The sequence below is a fragment of the Xenopus laevis genome, chromosome 7S (assembly GCF_017654675.1).
Source record: "Xenopus laevis strain J_2021 chromosome 7S, Xenopus_laevis_v10.1, whole genome shotgun sequence".
Classification (NCBI taxonomy): domain Eukaryota; kingdom Metazoa; phylum Chordata; class Amphibia; order Anura; family Pipidae; genus Xenopus; species Xenopus laevis.
The window spans coordinates 32,627,408-32,645,150 of NC_054384.1; the positions used below are offsets into that span (position 1 = coordinate 32,627,408).

At 37.5% G+C, this 17,743-nt stretch overlaps 1 protein-coding gene across 3 annotated transcripts in view; it reads right to left on the bottom strand.

Annotated features, from left to right (window-relative positions):
• The window catches only part of nfkb2.S (nuclear factor of kappa light polypeptide gene enhancer in B-cells 2 S homeolog), a 37,047-nt gene that overhangs the window by 12,862 nt on the left and 6,442 nt on the right, over nt 1-17,743 (bottom strand). For 2 of the 3 annotated variants that reach the window (XM_018226842.2, XM_018226841.2), the window contains exons 3-12: nt 17,574-17,614; nt 17,041-17,139; nt 15,316-15,467; nt 14,290-14,399; nt 13,598-13,756; nt 7,498-7,602; nt 6,007-6,092; nt 3,755-3,893; nt 2,366-2,485; nt 1,925-2,170 (exon numbers count right to left, since the gene is read on the bottom strand). In XM_018226842.2, coding sequence (XP_018082331.1) covers nt 1,925-2,170; nt 2,366-2,485; nt 3,755-3,893; nt 6,007-6,092; nt 7,498-7,602; nt 13,598-13,756; nt 14,290-14,399; nt 15,316-15,467; nt 17,041-17,139; nt 17,574-17,614 — 1,257 coding nt within the window. 3 annotated transcript variants of the gene reach the window in all.

The window sequence follows — 17,743 nt, forward strand, 5'->3', positions numbered from 1 at the left end:
AGGGAAAGTTGTGCTCACCACTATTTTTTAAAACCATTAGGCGGGGGACTCTTGTATTTGACTATATGTATTTTGTGGTCACACCCTCATTGCACCCCCGCCTAATGGTTTTAAAAAATATTGGTGAGCACAACTTTCCCTTGTTTTATATATATATATATATATAAATTTTTTTTTTTTAAGTAAATATTAACCTTGTCTTGAACCACCATTTCGTGATGGTCTGTGCTGCCTCAGAGATCCCCTGACCAGAAATACTACATCTCTAACTGTAACAGGAAGAAGTGTTAAAGCAAAAGACACAACTCTGTCTGTTAATTGGCGCATGTGACCTAAGAAGTATAGTTTGTTTGGTTTGTTTGTGTGCACCGTAAGTCATACAATCCCAGGGGGTGGCCCTTATTTTTTAAAATGGCAATTTTCGATTTATGATTACCCAATGGCACTTACTACTAGAAAAGTATATTATTATGAAAGTTGTTTATTTACAAGAAGCAGGGTTTTACATATTAACTGTTTTATGCAATATCTTTTTATAGAGACCTACATTGTTTGGAGGGTATAGTTTTCCTTTAACATTGGCAAGCAATCTCTTTCAATTACAAAACTGCAATCCAAAGTTTCCAACACACACACCATAAGATGAAGACTGCCAAAATGAAGGCTTGCCTCCAAGGGCTCACAGGAATCATAGCCCAGGAAACAAATCCAATATGGAATTTGCCTAGCCCAGTGAAAAAAAATAAAGAAATGGAACAGCACTCCCTTTTAATATTTTATGGAATAAGAAGATAAAATATTGGACTATATTCTTAAAGGGGTGGTTCACCTTTAAGTTAATTTTTAGTATGTTATAGAATGGCTAACTAAGCAACTTTTCAATTGGCCTTCATTTTTTCTTTGATATAGTTTTGAATTGTTTGCCTTCTTCTGACTTGTTTCAGCTTTTCTAAAAACAAATGCTCTGTAAGACTACAAATGTATTGCTATTTTTTATTTTTTATTACTCCTATTTCGATTCAGGCACTCTCCTATTCATATTTCAGTCTCTTATTTAAATCAATGCATGGTTGCTAGGGTGATTTGGACCCTAGCAACCAGATTTGAAAATTTCTAACTGGAGAGCTGCTGAATAAAAAGCTTAATAACGAAAAACCCACAAATAATAAAAAATGAAAACCAATTGCAAATTGTCTCAAAACAACACTCTACATTCTACTAAAAAATTATTTAAAGGTGAACAACCCCTTTAAGTAAGTGTGTGCCTTAACAAGTGCCTTTGACTAGTGCCTATTATATATTTTTGCGTGAGTTGTATGTTGATGACTAGCCAGGTGTCTAGGGAAACAGGAGCACCACCAGCAAGCAAGTTAAGAACATGTGTAACAGCAATCCCAATGGTCTTGTGTCTACCGCCCCTTCTACTATTTACAATTTCCCTCTCTCTCTCCTTTGTCTGTTCTTTTTTGTCATAAAAAAAAAAAAAAGAATTAACCCTCATGATGACAAAAAAATGGAAAGATAAGTACAAACTGGAGAAAAACAACCTCTATCTAAAATGTTCTCTACCTCTAAGGACTTAAACCCTGCCTGTTCTTAGGTACTTGTGGAAACATGAGCCCTCATTAACTTATGATGATTCATAAAACGGTCTGAGGCTTTAAATATATTTTAAGGGGGTTATTTACTAAACTCCGAATGCCGAAAATCCAAAATGTGGTTTTTTTAGTGTAAAATTGGAATTTTTTAAATATTCAAGTTTAAGTTTTTGAAACTATAATTCCAATTTGTGAGTTTTTGTGCAAAAAAATTTGAACTGTGCCAAAAATTCAAACCTTAAGAAATCACCCCCTAACAGAGCATGTAACACGTGCTTTGCTAACAGATAAACGGATGTCCATAAACAGGTGTGCTGTCTACTAACCTTGACGCATAATCATTTGGCACTGGGCTTCTTTCTGTGCAGTTGTAGCGCTGTCTGTTTGGGAACATGCAGATGCCTCTTCCCCCTCTTTCTTGATGCTTATAGATGGCTGCTGGTTTTTCTCAGAAGAGTTTGTTGCTGAGCAATGCTTCATCATATGCCCACTGCTATGGTAGCCTCCACCAGCAGGTGAGCTCATGTAGAATGCAGAATTCATTCCTGTGTATTGATAGTTTATATTGCTCCCTGGTGATTTTGAAAAAGAAGACCATTAGGAATACATTGTCATAAATTAATCAATAAATAATTTTCTGTCTTCTATTCCTTACATCAATTTCGCTGCCGTTATCTGTACATTTTTAAACTTACTATCTCTCCAGCACAATGATAGTGGCAAACATAATTAATTCTGCTATCTACAGCTATTTGCAAAAAACCAACCTCCTCCTTGGCCGAAAGAAGAACCTCCTCCAGCACCACCCATGGGAGATCCACCACCATAGAAATGGTTATTGAAAGTTGGGAGATCTTTCCTTCGCTTTCTCTCCACTTCTTCTTTATCTGGAAAATGTGCCAGATTAAGCTGGGTCACTATATGTTGTCAAAGAATTACATATCTAGCCATTTTTCAGATTCAGGCAAGTAACACCTCATACAACAATATACAGTCAACCCATGAATTTGTGTTCACATTTATGGTTTTTGCACCACAATTATTTTGTTGTTCCAATAATTCCATTGCAGTCTAATGGGTGATTTTGTTCTGATTGCCTAATTCAATATACTAGCTGTATAGCTTTTAATCGGGTTAGTTAGCAACCCTATCGGCAGCCACATATCTTTTGACGCATTTTTTTACTTCTTCAGTGGTCTTGCAAAATTTGTTTTTCAGTGTAGAGTACACAGTAAAGGACGGGTAACAACAAAAATTGAAACAGTGTTGTATGTATTTAAGACAGTAATGTTCTGTAAAGACATACAATCTGTAGAGTTGTGTGAGGGTTTTTGTACCTCCGATAAACTCGAAATTTGAATGTTTGAGGATTTATGGAAAAATCTGAACGTCAAAGACTTGCATTAAAAACTACGGGGAAAAAACTTGATCGATTTGAGTTTTTTCGGGATCATTACAATTTGTGTCCCGAAAACTCTAATTAATTTTTGACATTCAAATGTTCGATTTTTTTTTTCTTATTAACTCACAGACATTAGAGTTTTAAAAAATATAACTCAAATGTGAGAGTTTGGGTGAAAAAAAAATTCAAAATTGTGGAAAAAAAATCACATTTGATTTTTGATAAATCTGCCCCTAAATGTAATAAAGTAGTTTCCCTTTATGGCAGTACTTTTAGTTGCTTTAACACTTTTCTTCTGCTCCACTGTAAAATGTAAGGCATACTTACATTAATGATTTAAGCATGCACACCTTTAAAGGAACAGTTCAGTGTAAAAATAAAAACTGGATAATAGATAGGCTGTGCAAAATAACAAATGTTTTTAATATAATTAGTTAGCCAAAAAATGGAATGTATAAAGGCTGGAGTGACTGGATGTCTAACATAACAGAACAGAACACTACTTCCTGCTTTTCAGCTCTCTAACTCTTAGTTAGCAGCTTTAAGGGGGGCCACATAGAACATATTTATAGTGAAAACATTTTTTATTTTGCACGTCCTATATTCACCCAGTTTTTATTTTTACACCGAACAATTCCTTTAAATGCTTATAAATGGGCATTTAAAATATCTGTGTGGCAGTTTATTTTCCTTTACATTTTACACAAGTACCGCATTATGACATCCCATTAATGACAAAACTATTGTACTCTACCTTGTTCCAGGGGATAGTAGGTGAACTGTTTGGAATCACTGACATCCCCTCCCTTTTTGCGTTTTAACTGTAAAAACACAGTAACTGGGCGATCAATCTTCTGTGTGTGGTATGGTGGGGTCCGGAACACTATTGCATACTAAAACAGTAGTAAGGGAAACAAAATGACGGATTAATAAAAGAATGCTTAGCAGCAATATAATTCCCATTACCATACGTTTTGCACCACCCAGTTTCAAAACCCACCGTTGATCATATGTTGATCATTTCACCTAAAAATGGTTTAAATTAGTAATAAAAAGCCCCTGCCAATTACATCAAACCATTAAATGTAGAAGAAAATAAACATTTGCATCTAAAACCTTTGCAAATGTAGAGTTAATATCTCTAGGAAAGTGAATTGATTTTTTGCATTATCTAAGCAGATTTTCTGTTAGGTGTCTATTGCGTCTATGGCAGAAGACGACACAACGGATATCGGCAAAGCACTTGGATATCGACTGGCTCGTTGATCAGGCAAGTCCAAAAATTTCCTTCAGATTCTATTGTTTCTACCTGTATATCTGATGATTCAGCTATAAATGTCTGTATGGATGCAGGAGAGAATAATCCAGAAGCACGCTAGTATATTGATTAATGAAATAGGTGCTTTATTTAGCCCATGTGCATCCGAAAAAATATGTATGTATGGTTGCAGAAATGATCGTAACTATTACGTCTATAGCCACCTTGAGAACAATTTGTTGTGGCTTGTATATGATAACATGTGATTATAAAGTCCTGTCTTAAAACAATGCATATATGCATATATGCAGATGATAGTAAATTGTGCAGAACTGTGCAATTGTGCAGGATGCTGCCACTGCTGCAGAGTGATTTCTCTAAATTGGGAAACTGGGCAGCAAACTGGAAAATGAGGTTCAATGTTGATAAATGCAAGGTTATGCACTTTGGCAAAAAGAATATAAATGCAAGTTATATACTAAATGGCAGTGTGTATGGAGTTTCCTTAAATGAGAAGGATCTTGGGGTTTTTGTAGATAACAAGTTGTCTAATTCTGGGCAGTGTCATTCTGTGGCTACTAAAGCAAATAAAGTTCTGGCTTGCATGAAAAGGGCATTAACTCAAGGGATGAAAGCATAATTATGCCTCGTAGGTCCCTGGTAAGGCCTCATCTGGAGTATGCAGTGCAGTTTTTGACTACAGTCCTTAAGAGGGATATAAATGAGCTGGAGAGAGCGCAGAGACTAAGTGCAACTAAACTGGTTAGAGGGATGGAAGACTGATTAGAGGAGGGTAGACTGTCATGGTTAGGGTTGTTTTCTCTGGAAAAAAGGAGCTTGAGAGGGGAGAGGATTAAACTTTACAAGTACATTAGAGGACATTATAGACAAATATCAGGGGACCTTTTAACCCATAAAGAGGATCACCACACCAGAGGCCACCCCTTTAGACTAGAAGAAAAGAACTTTCATTTGAAGCAACGTAGGGGGTTCTTCACAGTCAGGACAGTGAGGTTGTGGAATGCACTGCAGGGTGATGTGATGGCAGATTCTGTTAATGCTTTTAAGAGTGGCTTGGATGATTTCTTGGATAGACATAATATCAAAGGCTATTGTGATACTAAATTCTATAGTTAGTATAGATAGGTATAATTTGTCTGAGAGTAGGGAGGGGTGTGTGTATGGATGCTGGGTTTTCATTTGGAGGGGTAGAACTTGATGGACTTTTTTCTTTTTCTTTTTTCAGAATGATGTAACTATGGAACTATATCACGGTCAAGCATAAGGTAAAGCACCAACTGATGTGGAGACAGTAGAAGTAATTATTCATAGCTCTACTTCTGCTTCTTTGGAATTACTCAAAACACTGCTGTTACAGGTACTGTGTGTCCAGGTGGGTCATCTAACTTCTGTAACAAAGGCGGTAATACCAATACCTATTAGTAACAGGAAATGCCCTTTACATATTGATAGAAGCATTACTCTGACATCTACATTGTTATCTGCTTCTGGACACCTAGTACCTGTATTATTATTAGGGATGGTTTTTTTCAGGAGACCAATGGGAATACTTAAAGTACAAAGAAAAAGTTCACATACCTGTAGGGCAAGTATATGGTTTCCACTGAACTAAGAGGCTAATACATTTCTATAGTACCAGAGCTTGCTGATGTGCAGTCTACATTTGGCTTGCCCCATAAATATTACAGTACAGTCAACGCAGAGACTGACCAGCTGTAGTACAATACCTGTTTATGAACATCTGTTGGTGCAAAATCTCCAAAGGCATGCCATCCATTTTCATCATCTTCATAAAACTGCACTTCTATGTCATCTACAAGTATTAAAGGAATATATTTGTGCATAAAGGCTGTTTATTTATAACTCACAGCTGGGGTGAGTAATCAAGATGGTGATGTTCTGGATACATATGTGAAGGCAGTTACATGTTTTAATTCAGTATGCACCATGATAGCACTATATACATGGCTCCAATGTCTTGGTTTTGTGTGATCGCAGGCAATAAAAATTCACAAAGTGTAGTAGGGAGCACAACTCTATGGCCCACCAGTGCACTGAAATCTTATTAGCAGCTGAGTTTGCTGGGCATCAGTCCTGTAAGTGTAACTTAACGCACTATGTCTGTGGTGACAGATGTGGTACTCACTGTCACCCGGTTTTAAGTTATGGTCAAGTTGCTATTTTTTTATAGTCATTAACTGGGAGGCCCATTTATCAAGGTCCAATTTAGAATTTTTTTTCATTCTAATATACTCACAATTCAACTGGGAGGTTATTTAAGGAAAATTTAGAATGGCTAATAATCGATCCAATGGTTACAAACTGATAATTCAATTCACATTAGAATCGTATTCGGTTCATACGAATCAGGTTTTTCTCTGAAAATAAAACTAAATGTCAGGAAGGCTATTAATATCTCTAAATGACCTCTGCCATTGACTTATACATGAACTCGGCAGGTTTTAGGTGGAGAATGTTAGAATTAGGACTGTTTCCATGGTCGACGTGTGATAAAGCTCACATTCGAATTTACATTAGAATAAGGGGAAATTCAAATTTGATTGTGTGAATATTGACACTCGAAAATTCGAATTTACTATTTGACCCTTGATAAATCTGCCCCATAGTGTCTGGGAAAGTGTGGAGTGCCTTCATGTATAATATTTCCAGCATTCACCAGTGCGGCAGCATAGACCATCTGCAGTCTTCTGCAAATTAAAGCAGGTACAAAAAAATAATTATTCTGTAATTTTAGGCAGCAACTGTTTCAGTCACTTGTGGTTAAAAGCAACTTAACTGGGGAAGGGGTTAAATTCATTCACACAACTGAACCCATGTGTATGTCAGATATATTCCTATCAATATTTTGTTTTGATTCTAAATATAAATATGGCTAAGCATTTCCATATTTGTCTTGATTTTCATTTATTTTAAAAAGCATGTCAGCAAAAACGTATTATGTAACTTCTGCATTAAACACATTGCAAACTATTTGGTATCAAAGAATTCCAGGAGTAAAGACAAAAACCCTACCTTCAACTGTTTGTTGTTTGTTTGTACAGATCTACCGCTTATTTCAGAGTTTTATTACTTTCACACATTATACAGTCTAATTCCAAATATTATAAAGAAATGTAATCAGTGAATAAAACCAAAGTGTGTGTTGCATGTTAGCATGTGAGTGTAAAGAATGATTTTAGGGCTAGAGGACTATTTACCTTTTTGAACCTTATCACAGAGCAAATACACTTCATCGCCTCCTTTAACAGAGCCAGCAGTTTTGTCCATTCGTGAAATGCGCAGGTTTGATGCCCCTGGAGATTCTGTAAAAAAAAAAATAAAATAAAGAATACATATCCAGGATGTAGAAAGGCAGAATAAGAATAGTTTCGTCAGAAGAGCTTGTAAAAGCATTATTATTCTAGCAGCAAATAACATATCTGATTCCCTTGGTTTATATTACTATATATGGGCAACAGCTTAATTTCTTATCTCTACTATATTTTTCCAACAATTGTTTAGATTCAATGTTGCAGTTCCAAATACCACCAAAGGGTGCCAATAAATTATTCCCAAATGATTTCTCCTCAGCAGCAATTTTGTTTCAAATATTTGTTTTGATAAAACCCTATAAAGCTGCTATGAAACCAAAATAATATGAATTATTTCGCAGTTGTAGAGACTGTCAACCTTAATAACTGTGTTCATGGTAGGACTGGGCCGGCAGGACACAGGGAAAAAACATAGTGGGCCCCACCCCTCGGGGGCCCGACATCCCAGACCCGTTCCCTGGGGGGAGGGGGATTTGCGGCGAGGGGCCCATTGGGTTGGGTTCCCCGGAGGGCGCAGACCACCCCAGTCTGATGCTATCATCCAGCTAACCAGAGCAGTGGTGTAACTATAGGAAAAACCACCACCCCCTTTGTCTGCCCCTCCCCATTAACATTAACTGTATTTATCCTGTTATGTGTCCTGGGGTATTATAAATGAACTTGGCCCTGGCATTCTGTGAAGACATCCACGTAAACATGTCTTTAGAGAACTAAACCCTAAAAATTAATGTGGCTAAAAATGCCATATTTTATATACTGAACTTATTGTAGCCTTAAGTTTCAGCTTCTCAATAGCAGCAATGATCCAGGAATTAAAACTTGTCACAGGGGCTCACAATCTTGGGAAGTGTCTGCGAGCAGCTGTTAAGAGACTGAGCTTAGGGGTCGTCTGAAATTATCAAGCAGAATATTAGGTTGGCCTGTAATAAAAGCTGATGCTACAAGGCTGATTATTAAATGCTGATGCTAGTTGCATTGGTTTCTGTGCTGCCATGTAGTAGTTATCTGTATTAATTACTAATCAGTCTTATATTGTGACATTTCTATTCTATGTGTACTGTATATTTTGAGTCGGTCCCTAAACTCAGTAAGTGACAGCAGCACAGAGCATGTGCAGTGAATCAGCAGAAAAGAAGATGGGGAGCTACTGGGGTATATTTGGAGACACATCTTCCCTGCTAATGGGCTGTGGTTGCCTTGGGCTGGCACAGAAGCCCAAAACATAATGTACAACATTTCTAGCCTACTTCTTTAGTTCAGCTTTAGTTCTCCTTTAATTACCCTACCCAAACCCAATAATCACTCTCTGTCTATACCCAGAGTACAGACAAGACCCCATCAACAGATCTGTTTTGTCCTTGCTAGGGTTCATCCATTTCTGATGAGTGAATGCGAAGCTGATTGGTAAAAGAGTTCCATGTCTTTTTTATTATGCCAGCTATATAAGATGTACACAAGGTAATCTTTACATTACATATACAACCAACATTTACAGAGCATCCATTCATCGTTAGCACACGTGTTGCACTAAATGAAAGGATATACACAATGTGAAAAAGCTTTAAGTTATTTAAAAACGGAATGTGGTTGCTATTTCCTGTGGTGTGTGGGTGTTTTTAAAAATACAGGTAACTAAGAATCTTTCTTTGGGAAACCCCTTAAATGAGAACCAAAGTAGCTAGAAAAGTTGTACATTATGTTTTGGGCTTCTGTACCAGCCCAAGGCAACCATAGCCCTTTAGCAGGGAAGATCTGTGCCTCTAGCTCCCAATCTTCTTGTACCATCAGCTTATTTTACAGGTCAACCTCATTTTCTGCTATTGTGACAACCCCTAGGTTTAACTTCTCAACCGAGCTCACTGAGCATGATGCAGATACTTTCCAAGATGGCGACCCCGTGTAATAAGTTTGAAGTCCTAGATCATTGCTGCTGGTGCAATAAGTTCAGTACAGGTATGGGACCCATTATCCAGAATGCTCAGGACCTGGGGTTTTCCGGATAATGGATCTTTCCGTAATTTGGGTCTTCATGCCTTATGTCTATTAGAAATTCATTTAAACATTAAATAAACCCAATAGGCTGGTTTTGCTTCCAATAAGGATTAATTATATCTTAGTTGGGATCAAGTACAAGGTACTGTTTTATTATTACAGAGAAAAAGGAAATGATTTTTAAAAATTTGGATTATTTGGATAAAATGGAGTCTATGGGAGACAGCCATTCTGTAATTTGGAGCTTTCTGGATATCGGGTTTCCGGATAAGGGATCCTATACCTGTATATAAAATATGGCATTTTTAGCCATATTTATTTTTAGTGTTTAGTTGTCCTTTAAAAACTACAAGTCAACAAACAGTAAAGCAAGTTAATAGTCCCCTTATTTACAAAGCTTCAACCTGGGCTGTACTAGACAATGACACTAATGCATCACTAGGATGCATAAAAATATGCACAATTAAAATACACAATGTAATATGTCCTGCAAAATTCACATTATTGTTATTTATCCAAATATTGTCCAATTTACAACTTCAATTACATTTCCCAGACAAAATTTGTCCATCGAGATCGACTAGGGTTGTACCCACTGGTTGCTTGGTGTCCCAGGATTACAGAGGGCCTAGCGAAGACTCTATTTCAATGTTTACACCTTTACATAAGCATACAAATGGTGGGGAATGGCTAAACCTGAAAATATTTTGTTTGTGAAGTTCAGCCATTTCTAATTGCTAAAAAGCTTGCAAGAAGGCAAATTATACATAGTTAACACATTCATTCTTCCAGCAGGTGGCAGCAACTTCAAGTGTTGGCCCTGTAAAGAATTATCCTAGAATATTTTTCTGAGTAGGTAGGTCCCAGCCCTAAAAACCTATACAGGTATAGGATCCCTTATCCGGAAACCCGATATCCAGAAAGCTCCGAATTACGGAATGTCTCCCATAGACTCCATTTTAAAGGAGGTGTTGCTCCACACCTCCTTTTAACTATCCTTAATTAACGCTAACTGCCTTTAGCTTGGCAGCTGCAAAACCCTTACATGGAGCAAGGGATGGAAGCCCACCCTGCTTTCTTCCATCCACTCCAGGGACCCATAATCCAGCTTTCAAAAGCCATCCAACCCCTTCTTAAAGCTATCTAATGTATCAGCCTGTACGACTGATTCAGGGAGAGAATTCTATGTTTTCAAACACCAGTGGGGCAACACTTCTGCAATCTTCAGGACATGAGAGTCTTAATTCTAAAAGGGAACTTGAAAACTGAACGGGAAAGGAAGATCTATTAATTCAAATGTATGGAGTTATTAACACATTAAGACAGAGCCTTAATTTAGGGTCAGGTTTCATCTCACACTGTGTGACCTGAATGAATCCAGCTTTCATTTGTATTTTGCCTGACGAAGGGGCCTTGGTGCTCCAAAAGCTTGCAGTGTATTTCAATTGTTAGCCAATATAGGTATCACTTCTACAATACTTTTGGTATTTGTTTTTTGCTACTGGCTAACACGGTACCAGTGCAATGGTATATATTATTCTGTGGGAAGACTGGGCACAAGGTGAATTATTTGTTCAGAGATAAAAGGAACAGGAAGAAAGGTGCAAACTTTATCTAGTGGGTGGGGTAACCACCCATTTCTTGGTTTTCCCCATATTATAATTCTTGGTTTCCTTCTGACAGCAGCAATAACCCAGAGCGTCTGTGTTGTAATATCTACTCTTTAGACATCATAGATTTTAGATCGGAATTTTTGAAGCCTGGATTTTTTTTCCATACTGTTTTGTAAAAAATGTAATGCAGAAATAACGTTAAATGTATATCACCCCTTCTCCCTACAGATCACTGCCCCAGTCATCCTGCATAGCCATGCCCCTAGCCCAGCACAGCTTCAATATAACGGATAATGAAAGGTTAACCATATAGTTACATAGTTAAATTGGGTTGAAAAAAGACAAGTCCATCAAGTTCAACCCCTCCAAATTAAAACCCAGCATCCATACACACACCCCTCCCTACTTTTAATTAAATTCTATATACCCATACCTATACTAACTATAGAGCTTAGTATCACAATAGCCTTTGATATTATGTCTGTCCAAAAAAATCATCCAAGCCCCTCTTAAAGGCATTAACTGAATCAGCATCACAACATCACCCGGCAGTGCATTCCACAACCTCACTGTCCTGACTGTGAAGAACCCCCTACGTTGCTTCAAATGAAAGTTCTTTTCTTCTAGTCTGAAGGGGTGGCCTCTGGTACAGTGATCCTCTTTATGGGTAAAAAGGTCCCCTGCTATTTGTCTATAATGTCCTCTAATGTACTTGTAAAGTGTAATCATGTCCCCTCGCAAGCGCCTTTTTTCCAGAGAAAACAACCCCAACCTTGACAGTCTACCCTCATAATTTAAGTCTTCCATCCCTCTAACCAGTTTAGTTGCACTTAGTCTCTGCACTTTCTCCAGCTCATTTATATCCCTCTTGAGGACTGTAGTCAAAAACTGCACTGCATACTCCAGATGAGGCCTTACCAGGGACCTATAAAGAGGCATAATTATGTTTTCATCCCTTGAGTTAATGCCCTTTATTTATAAGACAGAACATTATTTGCTTTAGTAGCCACAGAATGACACTGCCCAGTATTAGACAACTTGTTATCTACAAAGACCCCTAGATCCTTCTCATTTAAGGAAACTCCCAACACACTGCCATTTAGTGAATAACTTGCATTTATATTATTTTTGCCAAAGTGCATAACCTTGCATTTATCAACATTGAACCTCATTTTCCAGTTTGCTGCCCAGTGTTCCAATTTAGACAAATCACTCAAAGTGGCAGCATCCTGCATGGAACCTATAGTTCTGCACAATTTAGTATCCTCTGCAAAAATAGAAACAGTACTTTCAATGCCCACCTCCAGGTCATTAATAAACAAGTTGAAAAGCAAGGGACCTAGTACAGAGCCCTGCGGTACTCCACTAACACTGGTCCATGTAAGCCCTTGCAGGCTGGACCCTCTTTACCTAGAGGCACATTTATCAAAGGTCGAATTTATGTGAGTTTTTAAAAACTCCCATAAATTCGACCAATCAAAATTTGTTTTAAAAAAATCAAATTTTTTTAAACACGGATGAATGCAATCGAAAACTCATCAAATTTGATTCGAATTGGATGCGAATTTTAAAAACTTGATTCCAGTTTTTTCTCCAAAAAAAACTTGAATGTCAGGAAGGCTGCAAACAACTTCAAAATGATCCCTGGACCCTTCCAATTGACTTAAACAGCAATTCGGCAGGTTTTAGGTGGCGAATAGTCAAATTCAAGTTCTTGAAGGGCTCCAGAGTATGATAAATCTCAAAAATCAAATTTGAATTTTTTAATTCGAGTAACTCCAGTCGAATTTTACAGTTTTGACCATAAAAAAAACTCGAAAAATTTTAATTTTCAATTCGACCCTTGATAAATCTGCATGCCAATTATTATGTACCCTTATGTACAGTGCTACGGAATATGTTGGCGTTTTATAATAATGATAAGGAGCAATCAAAACTTGGAAAAGGTGCTAGGACACAGGATTATAATAGACACAATAAGCTGGCCAGTGCCAGATAAAGTCAGAAGCTGACTAGCCTGAGTAATATTAGGCCTAGAGGAAACGCTATGAGATTTGTGCAACCTGTACTTTGCTCCTTGTGCAGAATCCAGTGCAAGGTGCAAAGTGGGGCACCATAGGTACAGCACGACCCTGTACTACAGACTGGCCAAAAGCACAAAGTTATTGGGAGGACTCTATGCACTAGTGATACAATTCCTCTATGCCCCTAGAGGAGAGTCAAAAAGGTAAATGCAGGAGGAAGAGGGTGTAGGCATTGGTTCTTGTGCTTCAGAAGGCTTGGGTTTAGAAATGCCCCTGGAACAGATTCAGTGCTGTATCCATAAGACTATGAAATTTACATGAAATACATACAGATTCTAACAGACACAGCTCACTTACTGCTGTCATGGATGGGATCTGAAATAACTGGTGGCAAGGCAAGGGTGTAGGCACCATTACTGTCAGGCAGGTAGGCCGTAAACTTGAGTCGCACAATGCTCAAATCTGTAACTTTCTTCAGGTCTTTAACTTCCTGCTCGATTTTTCGTTCTTCCACTTCTGTAATAAAAAGACATTTGAAGACTTTTAAATATTACATTGTATATCTGTCACATAAAGAATGTAAATGACTTGTTAATTTGAGATTGCTAGACGGTTTGTGTTGAGTCCTATTGTAAAAAAAGGGATTTGCTATATTTCCCATTAGCATGTAAAAGAATAATTACTGTGTGCATAAGGCTGTTGGTCAGCACTTTTTAGGGGGTGTTAAAGTCACTAGAAAATATGAGTGCTATGAAGCCTGCTCCATAAGGAATTTGCATAGGAGCTGTCCTAGCAGTTAAACCCCTTTCTTATGCTCCCTGCAGCTGTCATTTACCAGAACTGAGCTCTCTAAATAGGACACTACTGCTGATATCTGTGCTTCTCAGTTTTTGAACTATAAGACAGCTGTTTGTGGTGCAGCATTGGGCAGGACTATAGCAGACACTTCATAAATAAGCTTTTTTGTTTATTTGACTTGACTCTACTGATCTGTGGTTTATACAGACAGAAGACATCCACACCCCTGCTTAAGACACTGGAAACCATACCTGTGAGTGTGTTTCTTCCTGTGTTTCTTAAAATATTTCGCTTCATCTTTTCTTTCAAGATCTCAGTCTGGCTCTTCTTGGTGACATGTACAATGCCCAAATTGTTAAATCTGGAGAACACAGAGGAGATAAGAGTCAACACATGCATGCAAAGATTATGTGAAATTATTTTTAAGGGGTTCTAACGTCACCCCATTATGTTTAGGTATTACATTGAAAGATACAAATATAATGTGGAATCACAAAACTTGATTAACAACCACTTTAACAACAGTTTATGTCATGTTTAATGTATAGAATTGCAAGTGGATACAAAGGTTTAGAGTATAAACTATGTGTAATAAATCACCTATTCCACAGAGTTCCTCTGACTGAACAAGAGCTTTGGGTGGCTAAGCAGGGGTTACTAACCCACCAGCATAATGAAAGGTATTGTAGAATGTGTTGCACTGGTGATAGTAACCTATGGGAAGGAATTGTAGCTCTAGTATAGCAGGTAGCATGATATAACATGGAAACAGAAACTTTTCAGTTTTTGCCAAGCTATAGCCCTAACTGCTGTTCAATTTTGACTTTTGCCTACCGTCACATATTGCATTTTCTCCACTGGCATAAAAAAAACGCAGACACAAACAATTCAGTTATGAATTCTTAATCCAACTTACTGATAAAAATGTTTTTAGTTAATTTCTGTGAAACACAAGTTCAAATATCATTTCCTTAGTAACTTATTTGCAGCTATTTCCAAGGCAATGTTATTTGTATGGCATTAGGTTTTTAAATAAATTATTTGAAGAAAGTTTTCTAACTTAAACACAGAGAGAAAGCATGTCAAGAAACTTTGTGCAAACCCCTGAAAGGCTCTTGAGCAGCCCCCTAACAAAATCCAGTGGAATTCAGTGGAACAGAGGGTACCTTTCTGTGATTGTATGCAGGATGGCCATTAGCTCTACACTGTGGAATAATAAAAAAAAAAAAAAAAAAGAGAGAATGTCCATAAAGGGCAATAAATTGTATGATACGTACTGAGCTGTCATGTCTTCAGGTCCTACAGTCACTATACAATTTCCAGTTTCGTTGGAATGTTTTCCCACAAGGCTGTGAGCATGAACTCGTGGTGGGTCTGTGTGTGTTACCAGGTCCACTTCAATCCTGGCCATTCCAACATAATTAAATATCTAAAAGAAGAGCCAAAACACAGTATTACTACAAAAACATATAACCTCAGGGTAATGTGCTAAAATACAACAGCCCTAAGCAACAAAAACACTGAGCACCTGTCCCTGTGCTGTACTATTTGGCATCCCTCAACTTATCACATGGTGCACATGTGCAAACACAACTCACATCCAGGATTTTTCGTGTGCTGCTTACATCCTCTGGAATGCTATGCCCTGTCCCATTAGACACTCTCCAAGCCTCCAGGCCTTCAAACAGCCACTTAAATCTCACCTTTTCATTGAAGCCTATAACTTAAAGTTCACCAATCATGACCAAAATCATTTACTAAGTAAATACACTATATGAAAGTTCAAGAAATTCGATTTTTAAAACAGTTAGAATTGTTTGTATAATGTAAATGATCAGCTCACTATACCTTCTGCAAGATCTCCCCTATCTCCACTGCAGTTCTAGCTGAGGCAGGCATCTTGGATTTCACTGGCTCCTCCTACCTATATCTTCCCAGCCAACTGTAGCTCTGAAATCTCGCACATGCTCAGTTCAAATTCCTTGTTTGCTTATCAACCCTTCTAAGCTATTTTCAAATCAGCCAAACCTGTGTGTTAGCTGCTGTACAGTAGTGCTGCCACCTGCTGGAAGTTAGCAGGTGGCAGCACTTCTAGTGGATACTTCTAGTGGAGGAGTTTACTAAAACAAGCAGTGTTACAATCTGAGCATGCTCCTGAAATTTGCACATTAGAGTCTCTGTTAAGAGTCTCAATATGGCCTCCCTCAGTGAAAGAACCCATTTGACAAAGTAAGGGATTTTTTTAAAACCTGCAGTTTTTTCAAAAAACTATATATGTAGTTTGATTAAACGTGTTTAGCTTGTACTGGTCAGATTGTTAATATGTGTTTGATTTTGGCTGTGATAGGTGCCCTTTAAGTCCTCAATTACTTGACCTCCCCTCAAGCCCCACTACTCACAGTTCACATACTCACTAACTACTGGTATTCATATCTTACTTCTCACTTACCATCACTTTAATCAACAGTAACAGTCACACAGGTTACCCTCACAGTACATCTCACTTCCGCTCCCTCTTAGAACATAAGCTCTTGAGAGCAGGACCCCCTACAGCCAATATCCAATTGTAACTGTGAATGATTTTTGGAGAAATGTTTGTCTGTACATGTTAACCATTTTGTCTTGTATTTATATCCATTTACTCTGTAAAGTGCTCCGTGAAATGATGTTACTACATAAATAATAATAATAATATGGTGGACTGATCACCATAAAATAAAATTCAAGTATCTAGTATTTATTGGCCTAAATATAGTGTGTGTGTGTGTGTGTGTGTGTGTTTAAAAAATGTATGTTTATTAGCTTGTATTAGTGCATAAGACCTTTTGTCTTTTGGTGGTGCTCTGATCAATAATGGGATTTCCATGTTGTTTTTTGCATAAGTAGCTGAATATCTGGTGGCAGCCATCTAGTTTCAACACATTTTGTAAATAGTCTGTTTGAGTTTAGCCCATGAATTGTGATTTCTGTACAGTTGAATCAGTCTTGGGCTTCTAACTTACTTTTACAGTAGGAAATGTTTTCTTTCCTTTCTCACTGGATGCTCCAGGAAGTCCTCCGTGTGATGGCCCCTCACACACATAGCGAAAACGAAAACCTCGCTGGGAGACAAAAAAATCCCAAATATACAATATAACTGGGGCTTCTTATTTTAAAGGCAAACACCTTTTATTTTCAGTCACTAACACTTTCACAAAATTATCTATACAGATATATGAACTACTATCCAGAATGACAGTTACGGCAATGCTAAATTGTTTGCAGTCAGTTGCACAAAAAATTCTATTCATTAAATGTAATCACTAGTCCTAAGTATGTGATGATCAATAAGGAATTATTATTATCGATTAAGGAATTATTGCTGTATGAAAATAGACCTCTAAATAGGCCTCTCTAATGTTGAAATGGAATACATAATGAAAGCAACAGAAGTTCAATGAATCACAATGTGCCATGGAAAGGGGGACCATGCATTACATTAGGGCAAGAGCTAGGAAAAATTGTGAGCATCGTGGAATTGCGAAAACATACGTACCTGCTTGGGTTGTTCGATAATAGAAAGATAAGCCACATTAGCTAGAGAGGGAGGAAGAGTAAATTTAGTGATCCAAAACAAAAATACAGCATTATGTAAACAAACATAAAAATGCAACAGAAACCTAGTTATATCCAGAGAAATACATTTCAAAAAGCTAAGTTCTGGTT